We start from the raw sequence: 11,230 nt of genomic DNA on the forward strand, positions 1-11,230 counted from the left end.
GAATCAGTCACTATTTTGGTTTTTTTCAAGCTGTAAATTATACAGAATTAATACTTGCTGTGTAACTTCAGCCCTGCTTATAACACTTTTGCAAACTTTTCAAATGCTGCCCAGTGAGCATTTCAAATACTCCAAAGAGGTCAGGCTGGTTTCTCTTTTGCAGTGTAACATTGTTTTTTTTTATTTTTCTGCAACGCTGCAAAATGTCTTTCCATTATTTAATTAGCTTTAATAACAGGCATCTATGTGTAGAATTTGGCAAATGAAATTTCTGAAGACTGTGGATGGTAAAATGTTTTTTTCCCCAAAGTACTCACTCATTATTGATTGTTTGCGTCATTGCTATGGCACAGTCTAGTTACCAAGGTACCAGCTTTTTGGTTTTGATCTGGTACTTCCCTGTTGCTGTCCTTGTGATTTTCAAGGGACTTCCATCTATTCCTTATGTATTTTTTAAAAGCTAGAAGTAACACGTGTACTAGTCCTTCCAGCTACAAAGTGATAATTTTTCTGAGCATGAACTTGCCTGCCTGCCCTGCTGAGGAAGGGTAGCTACCACAAGAGTTGAGAAGAAAAGCAAACTACTTCTCTTCAGAACAATGCAGTGGTCCCAAAGATTTAGTGATCATTCAGGTAGAAAAAAAATTTATATAGAATTACCTTAATGAGAACGAATGTCCAGCTGCTCTCACGAGTGCCGCGGCTTGCTTTCCTCCAGGCAGTTTCCTGTTTCCCTGTTCAATGCTTCACCTCTACCTGTTCATCAGAACATTTTCTTTGCTTTATATCTTCCACCTCCCCACTGGGGAAGCTTACATATGCTTACTGCCACTATGTGAAGGAGAAATTTAAGCATACAGGTATTTTTTGGGCACAACCATGGGACCACATAGCCTCTTCCAAGTCCACCATACATGTGCTTTTCCCTCAGCTCCCCAGGCTGGCAGAGTTCTATTCCAGGAGGATTTAAAAGTGAGTTTTGATCCAGGTACTTTTCAGCGTTCTTTGAAGTCGTAGACTGTCCATTTGAAAGCAAAATATTTGAGTATCCTTAGGACTCAAATTTCAAACAATTTCTGGCTTGAATATGTTAAAAAGGATAAATGAAACCTGGCTTTTTTTCCCTCTTTTTTTTTTTTTCCTCTCTCATATGCAAAGTCATGTCCTCCTTTATTTGAGATCATATGATATTTTAATTTTTTTTTTCAGTTAATGCATTGTTTTAATATGTTTCAGTTTGCTCTCCTGTATTTAAATCATCCTTCTATTTACAGTCGAGCAGAATGACAAAAATAACTGTGGTTTCATAGTGAATCGGTGGAATTTTCCTGCATTTCTCCCCTGATGACTTGGCTGACTCCTAGAGAGCCTAAATGCTTTTGCATTTTTGCTTGCAAGAATGAGGTGGTTTCCCTCCTGCATTCCTGTATTTTTCCCTATCTTTAAGTCTCACTGGGATTTGGGTTTGTTTACTACACAAACAGTAGCTACAGCATTGCGTATCGGGTCATAGATCACTGCCTGAAATTAAGGTTGCTGCATGCCTTATTGAGGGTGGGTTAAAAAAACCCCACTGCCTTGTGACAGCTGATTTAAATGTGTATATCTGGGTGGAAGGGGTTCCAGATCTCGTCAGGGATTGCATTGTCAATTGTGTTTGGTTATTACCTTTGCAACCATTAGTTTCTTCTCTTTCTTTAATGAAGAAATAGTATTTTTTACGCTGGCCCTCCTTTCCTGCTCTCTTTTTTGGCACAGGAAGGCAATCGTTGCTTGTTAATGTTGAAGAGTGGTGGTTGTTTTTAAAAATTCACATTGTCCCCAATTACTGCAGTTTTGTATGCTCGGATAAAATACCTATTCTGCGAGGAGTCATAAAGATATGCTGTAACAGCTCATCCTCCCATCCCCCCCTTCTCCTTCAGTTATCAACAGTGCGTCAGTGGAAATTTCCACCCTTTGCTAATGTGAGAGAAAGCACAAAGTTGCAAAGCAGCCTTTGGAGAAAAAAAAAACCTATTGCCATTTTAGGAACACAACGAAAAGCAGCATACGATTTGCAAGCAGAAATGAAATTAAATTCTTGAGAAGTGGTGGGACTAAAACAGTGCAGCAAAGGGAACAAATGCTCTCGCTAAGGGAAGGGGGCATGACAGTGGTGGTGGATCACCAGCTAGAATTTCTCCCCCCATTCTCCTTTCTGTTAGTTGCAACTGTGAGAGGATTTGGAAGGCTCCTTCCCAAGAAGAGTTAAGTGTCATCTGTTAAATTTACCAGTGGCTTTTAATGGCTTTAACAGAAAATATGACTTTCCCTTTTTAAGGGGTGTGCATCCTTCAGATGTTGCTGTGCAGTATTTCTAACGAATTGTCCAAGCTTAAAAATTGTTTCTCTACCTAAACTTTTAACCAGGTGGCATCTCTTAATTCTAGAGACCTGAAGACAGTAGGCAGTTCAGTTTTCCAAATATATTAAGCCAAATCCTGTTCCCTGTTGAAGCCTGTGAGGGTTTGCGAGGAGGATTGAACCCACCAGAGTTTCTTCAAATTCTTCTTGAGGCAAGTTATTCCTGTAGCTCTCAATAGCCCTGCTGCAGTCAGAGGAGCAGCACCTTTGCTGATGTGACCTGGCACTGGTCCCTTGGCTTCAGTGATGCTCGGCCACAGCCTGCACCAGCTGGGCATCTGTTCTGGAGGACTTGTTGCTTCAGTATGGGCTGCAGGGAGATTTTTTGCCATCAGACCCCTCACATACAAGAATTCAGTGCTTTAATCTGGTCTTTCTGAAAAAAGACTTCAGAGACAAATTGTGGCTATTAATGCAGGTGCCTGTGTAAGAGCTTCAGGATTAGGATGTCTGGCTAAGGAGAAGCATCTTCGCCATGTTTTCCACGGGTGGATTTCACCCCTGTGCAGTAATCCAGCACGTGCTGCTTGAGTCATTTCTGGCCTGACAGGTCTCCTCTGTGTGTAATATTTTTGATGTAACACATTTAGTTGGATGAAAATGAATGCCATGCAGCATGAAGAACATGAGTGTGTCTGTTGTTCATGACCCCATCTCCTTTATCTCCTGTTCAGACTCCCAGTTCAACTTCTGGTCTTGGGGACTTACCCTCCAAGATTACCTCTATGAAGATGGACTGTGATGCTCACACTATAGTTGACTTAGTAAGAATCCATACCTCTTGCAGAAAAAAGTCCTCTCTGTTAGGTACAGTTTTTAAATCAAACTGGGATGCTTGATCCTGCTTGGGTAATATGACTTCATTTAAGGGATATCACTTTCAGGTTATACTGATGCTTCATGGGGAGGTGTGCTTGAGTGGACTAGGAGGAAAGGGGATCTTTAATAAGAGGATGTGTAAAGATTAAAATGAAATAGCTAGGTGGTAAGTGCTGTGCTGTACATTTAGCTTTTAAATTACTGATAGTCTTGGAAACGAGGTGAGTGCTTAGTTCTCTTCAGTAGGATTTCTGAGACAGTTGCAGTGTCTTTTTACTGTAGTGTCATTAGTGCCATGCCAAATGCAGACAAAGTGATTAAAAAGTGTTCTGGTTACAGCTCTGTTGACAATGCTGGTTCATTCACAGCATTTCAGGAGAGAAGGGATGGCCAGTGATGTGGCTCACTTGTTTTTTGCATTAGTATGATGGCTGGCACTAGGTCCCTCATAACTTGCAGGAAAAGCAGACATAATGTTGCTAATGAATTTAAGGTACATCTCGTGTTAAGAGATGGGATTTGAATTTGCATATCTGTGATTAAGTTAATGTGCAGTGTGTAGTTGTGTCCCATGTCTGAAATGGGGCTCATGAAGTGCAGTAGACCTCTGTCCTGGTTTCAGCTGGGATAGAGTTAACTTTTTTTCTAGTAGCCAGTATAATGTTATGTCTTGGATTCAGTATGAGAAGAATGTTGATAACACACTGATGCTTTCAGTTGTTGCTCAGTAGTATGCTCAGTATACTAAGTCGAGGGTTTTTCAGCTTCTCATGCCCAGCCAGCAAGAAGGCTGGGGGGGCACAAGAAGTTGGGAGGGGACACAGCCAGGGCAGCTGACCCAAACTGGCCAAAGGGGTATTCCATACCATGTGACGTCATGCCCAGTATATAAACTGGGGGGTGTTGGCCCGGAGGGGGGCGGGGGGGGGGGGGTGGGGAGTGGATCGCTGCTTGGGAACTAACTGGGCATCAGTTGGTGAATGCTGAGCAATTCCACTGTGCATCACTTGTTTTGTATATTGCAATCCTTTTATTATTATTGTCATTTTATTATTGTTATTATTATCATTATTAGTTTCTTCCTTTCTGTTCTATTAAACTGTTCTTATCTCAACCCATGAGTTTTACCTTTTTCCTTCTGATTCTCTCCCCCATCCCACTGGGTGGGGGGGAGGGAGTGAGTGGCTGTGTGGTGCCTAGTTGCTGGCTGGGGTTAAACCATGACAACCTCTTTGCTTGTTCGGGTGTACTGGAGTTTTAAAAGCCTCTTGCAAAGTTATAGTTGAGCTCACGAAGAAGGTGCAATTCTTCAGCAAAGGAATTTATTGTAGAAGTAACCTTGATGACCTAAGATACTAATGGGGAGTAACATTCTCCCTTCCTGTAGGTAGGCAGTTGGGTCAAAGATAGCTGTGTGGTGGACACGAAGGGCTTACCTGGAGCAGTACGCTTTATACATGCTGTGCATGTGTGGAAGTAAGACCTTTTCAGTCCCACCAAGGTCAGCACAACAGTATGGTCATCAAGTGCCAACTGCGCAAGTGGGTATTGCCTGTATGTGGCTTCAGCTCCAACCCTCAGGTTGAAAATTGAAGCTATGTTCATATCAGAGATGTGCCTAATTTGGGATAAGTCCATCTCCTTGGGTTTCTTTTGCTTTTTTTTTTTTTTAAATTTCCATTCAGCTCTGAAGCAGAACTTTAAAGGCAGAAATGTGCCTGTATGTATATAAGCTTGAGATGTTTCACACTGACATCTGGTTCCCAAAGAAGTAATGCTGTGAATTTGAAGAAGGAGGATGCATGTTGTAACTGAAATGAATGTGCCACCCTACCTTCATTTTTAAGACTGTTCAAATCAAGGTGTGGAAATGAATGGAATAGGTCAAGAAGAGTAAGCTCTCTTTAATCTCCTTGGGTAAGCACTGCTGTACAACAAAGAAAAGTTGAGGGTGAGCCTGCTTCAATTGAAGTTTTCTTATTTGAAATCAAGATAATACTGAGCTTTTATTTCAAACCATTTGGTACCAGAATACAAGAAAAAAATTAGAAAATTTCACTTAAGAAATCCCACAGAACAGTTACTTCAATTAAAGTTGTTGCAGTACAGGTATATTTTTTTATTGTGTATATGTTTCTCATTGCAGGTATTTTTTGATAGACTTAGAGGGCCCACCTTCGATTGTATCGACCATGATGGATCATTTAGGACGTGATATTGATGTAATTAGACGTGCTTTTATAAAGCATCCTGTATCAAAGACAGAAGAATGCAGTGGCATAATTCCAGTCAACTATGAAGATAAACTAATTGCGAAGAAGAAGTGAATATTCCAAATAGCACGTTTGAAACTTTTTAAAAACCTTTTTATTCCTACTTTGGCAAAAAATTGTGATAACTGATGTCCATCAAAACCAATCAGTTTTGGCCATGTTTTGTGTGTGGTATAGTACACTATCTTAAGTTATTGTAACATTTGAGGTTTCTTTTTGTTTAAAATAATTTGAATAGACTTAATCTGTATGCTTATCTTGATATCTGACAACTTGAAAATTGATTTTCTTCTCTCTTCTTTTCGAGCATTACATTGATAATGAAGATTTATCCATCATCAGAATGCTAAAAATAGCATTCTTTTGCAAAGACAGATTACTTCAGAATATGTATATTTACATAAGAGATTAAGAAGTCTACAGTGTAAATATAGCAGTATAGGATGTGATTTGTTGGAGTTTTTTTGATTTGTTGGAGGTGGGGTTTTTTGTTTTTGGAAAAAGATAATAAAAGCGTGATTAAAAATAAAACTTGACTCATTTTTTAAAAGCAGAAAAGGTACAAGAAAAAAATAACTTACACTGCCAAAAACCACGTCATACTTCTTTCTTTAAGGTAATAAGTCTGTTCAAATTACAGGTAAAAAATTAGTCTCTATAGAAAAGGCCAGAAACTTCCAGGCAGCAGGTTAGAGAATAACCATGCTTATATAGGAACAGAAGAATAAAAGATGCTTTGTTTTACCATCAGCTAGATCCAGGTGGACTCAAACTGAGAAAAACGTCAGGGCAAAGGTCTTAATGTATATTTTGTCTTTGTTTTGCTCTTGTGAAAACCAGAGAAAAAGCAATGCACATGAAAGATGACATTAATGTAGTATGACTTGCAGGTTGGAAATAAATTCAGTAGTTTCTGGAGTGTGTCCATATTTCCCCCATGCTACTGAAGGAATGCGCTGGCCATTTCTCCTTCCGAAGGAGAGTGTGTGGATAGTTATTTCTGTAGAAGAAAGTAAGTTGACACTGATACGTTGTTATGCAAAGAGGATATTCTTTACTTGAATGAGCTTCATCCAGAAGCTGCCTCCTCTGGCACTGCAGCATTGTGCGTTGCCAAAGGGAAGGCCAGTCCAGAGGCCAAGGTCAGATTCCCAGAGACCTGTGACAGGTCTCGTTGGTGTGACTACTCTCCAGCATGCTATTTCATCGTGCGTTTGTCCCTCTTTTTCGTGGAGGTAGCTGAGTAATTGGGGGGGGGGGGGGGGGGGGAATGCTGCCTTTTTTCCTTGGATGCAGAACTTTGCAGGGGAAAAGAAACCAGTGTTTCTTCTGAATATCTTTTTTAAAGGAAAAAGTGAATTAGAAAAACAAAAGAGGAAATTTTCTTTCTGTGCGTCTTTATTTAGGAGACATGAATGCACGTGGGGTTTGGGGTTTTTTTCCTGGTGTTTTTTCTTTTTTCTGTTTTTAAATCTGGTTTTCTTTTTAGAGCAGACTCACATTTTGTCTCTTCTTTCCTGGAGAAAATATTGGGAGAATAGAGAGAATGCACTACACGCTTACTGAAGCCGGATCTGTATTAGATGTGCTTCTTTTTTTGTAGTTACTGCCAGTTTTGATCCTGTGCTGTGTGCACTGGTGCCTGCTCCAGGAAGAGCTTTTCTTATCAATGATTTTTGCTTGTAGGACAGACCTTCCTTCCATATGGGTGTGAACTTAGCCAGGAGGAGCTGTAGGTTTGTCAGTCTATGCCACAGGTTTGGTTCCCTGAGCTGCCCTATCTGATGGGCTGCTGAAAATTCAGATTTGCAGTCTAAAAAGTGCAAACTACCAGTAGGGAAATACAGAATGCTTTAAAGAATGTGTTTTACTCAAAAATTTCTCAGAAGCTTTTCTTAAATAGAAAGTGAACAGAAAGCCTATAGTTTAAAGTTACTTTGCCTTTGGCTAGAACTTCAGGCCCTAGATTTCATTTGAGTAGAAAGGAGAATGTATAAGCTTTCAACTTCACAAAATGAAGAAGATTGTCAACAGAGGCTGTACACATATAAATGTTGTATGTTTGTCCTTATTCAATTTCCTTTAGCATAGTATTAAATTTTGCATTTAATTTGTTCCAATTTCTAGGTTGATGCCTGCATTCAGTAGGAAAATCCGAGATGCTCATTAGAGGTGAGACCATCAGCTTATTAAATAGGAACAATGTTGTGAATGATGACCTTTGGTCAGTCAGGCATTCATACCCCTCTTTTCTGTGGGGCCCATTTCTGATCTTAACAGAAGATTGATGGATGTTAAGAGCAGAAGACTTGGGCTTCTGAGTCCATCTTGTCCCAAGAGCGGATCAGCAGTAATGCATCTCTTGGAGCCACAGCTGATCCTGTTTTCTGAAGTACTGAGTGTACGGAGGGGAGTGACTGACAGTCGTCTTTGCCTTTGGGATAGAAACACTGACCACTGAAACCAGTGGCCACAAGCAGAGCTGTGCTTGCTGGACTGGTGCGTGGTTACATACGCACTGGTGCTTTCTCAGCAGCAGGATTTATTTATAAAAGGTCTGCTGAATAGCTGGCTCTCAACTGGATGTACTATTTTCTTCATAATTGATAGTTTCTAATATGAACATTTTTTATTTTTTTGTTTTAATAGGGGGTGGGGTTGGGGAGGCTAAGGAGGGAGTTTTGGGTTGCAATTTGTTTAGCTCAGTCAGCCACCCAGACTGGTAGTTAGCTATTTTGGGAAGCTAATGTGTAACAGTGTGTGTCTTTTCTCTCAATAGTTGTAAACGCAGGGATGGACATTGGAGTGTATCAGAAGATTTGAGCAGTTCTGGGTTTGAGCAAACAGTCTGAGTTGTGCCACGGAAGAAAGCGAGTAACTGTACCCCGAACAATCATAAATTATCCCTGCAGAGGAAGGGAGACCTTAGCATGTCTTTCAGATGTGTTTGCCTTTTTGATCGTCGATAGCTGGTTTGTCCCACTGGGCTGTGAGCGACTCGATCTCCAAGAATAAAATTTCAGGATACTATGTGGTGTCACTGGAGAGCCAGAAGAGTCTGTGCAGTCAAACCGTGGCCAAATACCTAAAATGTCAAACTGTTGGCATTCCCAAAGGCCTAAACAGTTTGAATACCAGTATTTTAAATTTTGTTTACCAAAGAATCCGACAGTGAAGCTCTTCAACCCTTCCTTAGATTGTGTTCCCGAGTGTATAAAATAAGTAGTTTTATGCTTCTAGATACTCTGGTTTTCTTGTTTGTGGATTGTGGAGATACATAGAGTTGGGTAACTATTAAAATAACAACTGGCAGTTCTCCTGGCTCAGAAATGTTTTCTCTTTTCCATCTTAACCTTCAGCAAACAAATGGGCACAAGTGGTTTTATGGTGAAGATCTTGGGTATGTGTTCAGGCACTCCGTTTTCCTGATCTTGCCTCTCTTTCTTAGCTGAATCTTGCACTCTGGAGGTTTCTTCAGCAGACTGAAGGCACTGCACCGTCAAAGCATTCTGTTTGCAGAGCACTCGGTGTGATCACTGGCTTGACCTCAGGAAGTTTGTGCATGCAGGGATTTGGTCCCATGGACTGAGAGTGCATCTTCCATGCAGCTGACTGATGGTGTGAACTTAAAGAATTTCAGGATCCTCAGTGTCAGCAGAATATTTCTGTCACTAAATGTTTTAATGGCACTCTGAAAATCATTTTTCAGCTGGTCGTCTACTTTGGAGCTGCAGGCTGAGCTGGGTACAACAAGCACGCAGGGATGTATTGCTTTGGAAGTCATCCGAGGAGTAATTAGAATGGCACCAGTTGACATGACTCATGGGCTCCTACTGTTGAATCTAGGCTTTGATCACTGAAACATATCACCTGTCCCTTAATGAGATCAGTTGCTGTTTAGTAAGTTGCTACACTCTGTCATGAAGGAAGTCTTTGAAATTTAAAGCAGTGCTGTTGGAGTCACAGAAATTTCTCTTCAGATATGACCAGTCTGCCACACATTATTTCTGCTCAGAGGAGCTCCTAGGATCTGTCCAACACTGCCAGTGTCTCCAGCATAAACGTTCAAGAATCGTAAGGCAAACCCCCCAGATATTTTGAACTCGTGGCATGTAATCATGGGCTTAAAAATCATGAGTATTGTTTAAAATGTGAGGTTCTCTTTATTGGCCTTTTAGATTTTATGATTCACTTTTTTCAAACTTGGTTGCTGGCATGATTTTCATGTAACATCTGAACTGAGGAGCTCTCAGAAAAACACAACTATAGCAAATGAGATGCTTGATAAATTCATTGGGACTGGTGCTATGTCCCTCCACCCACTGAAACAGAATAAGGGAAATTAAAATGGGAATCATCATTGTGTCCTTTCCTAGAATTCTGAGGTTCAGACAGGATAAAAGTGAGAATTGATATGGAGCCAAAACATGTGTTTTCCCAACTGCTGCAGAAAGGGAAGATTAAAAATGTGTTACTCTCCATGACCTATGTAATGTGTTGCTTGCTTAGTGCTGCTTCAACAGACCTTTAAAAACATGCAGGCTGCAGCTGGTGGACTATGTTAGGCTAATGCTGCTCCTCTTTGCACAGCTATTTGTGCAACGCTGCGGGGGAGTGGGAGAGTCACTACTTATTGAATGCTGGTTAAGAGGGGGAGTGATGCATTGACAGATTCCACTTCTGGAATATTCAAGGTTGCCTTCTAAAAGCATTTTTAATGGGAGGTAATGCTCACTGTAAACCTGGGAGTGTTTTTGTCCCTGTTGTTTTTGCATTGTGCTTAGGCTGCCAAGTCAACCTTGTTTGGAGAATGCTAACTGGCACATAGAAAATCCGGCTTGTTGAAATCTTCAGCACATTTATGTTGAGAATAGTTTTGGGGGATAGTGCAGCTCCACTGAATCAGTAGGAGGCCTCTGGCTGAGTTCTGCAGGAGCAGATGTATCCTGACAGTACGATGCACTTCTAAGGGGAATCCTTTAGCCATCTTAGCAGGGATTGCAGACTTCTGAACTTCTGTTGATGAAGACTCACATGACACTTCCATGCAGGGGCTGGGTGGTGCACCTTGGAGAATGCCTAACATGCAGGGCTCTCGTGGAGCTTCTGACTGTGGTAATGAGGTAACTTCAGCTGAACTTTCTGCTGAGGGCTGACATGAAAGTTACATGCAGGGAGAAAAGACTTTGAATTTCCCTTCGCAATTCACTTGGAAGCAGCAGTGGGTTGAGGCAGGGTGGAGAAGGCTTGTTGCATACCCAGAGTTCTTGCAGGCTGTCCGTTCTGCTGTTTTTTGTATGTGATGAGCAGAATGGAAATGTCATACATAATCTGTTCTGTCTGTATGCATTGGTACCTGGGAGATCCATGACTGAGGAAAACGTAAAGAGCAGGATGTTCATTATCTTATTAATGCATGGGCATCATTCCCATTCTCTTGCTTAGTGAGTGGGAATGTCATGAAAGAAATACCCTCACTCCTTAAATGTCAAGGGGCTAGGCACCTTAGAAGTGCTAGGATCCATAGCACTGGGGTGGAGGGGTGAATGGGGCCAAGCATCCCATTCAATGGTAAGTGGCTGCAGCAATGGTCATAACAGACCACACTGGGTGAAAAGTGATGGAGAAGGGTGTCAAAGGAGTAAAGGGTCTGTGTGGAGAAGCTCAAGGGACCCATGCTAAGTACAGGCCACAGAGGTATGTAGGAAGACTGGGGGGAAAAACAAAACCGC

At 41.2% G+C, this 11,230-nt stretch overlaps 1 protein-coding gene across 1 annotated transcript in view; it reads left to right on the plus strand.

The window, feature by feature from the left end:
• The window catches only part of MRPS6 (mitochondrial ribosomal protein S6), a 49,459-nt gene extending 40,631 nt beyond the window's left edge, over positions 1-8,828 (plus strand). Inside the window, exons 3-5 of the mRNA XM_030019514.2 lie at positions 5,372-6,733; positions 7,626-7,670; positions 8,278-8,828. Of these exons, the coding sequence (XP_029875374.1) occupies positions 5,372-5,552 (181 nt within the window). The 3' untranslated portion in view covers positions 5,553-6,733; positions 7,626-7,670; positions 8,278-8,828. The remainder of the gene's footprint in view (positions 1-5,371; positions 6,734-7,625; positions 7,671-8,277) is intronic.
• The last annotated feature ends 2,402 nt before the right edge of the window (positions 8,829-11,230 follow it).

The sequence above is a fragment of the Aquila chrysaetos genome, chromosome 7 (genome assembly GCF_900496995.4).
Source record: "Aquila chrysaetos chrysaetos chromosome 7, bAquChr1.4, whole genome shotgun sequence".
NCBI classification, from domain to species: Eukaryota; Metazoa; Chordata; class Aves; order Accipitriformes; family Accipitridae; genus Aquila; species Aquila chrysaetos.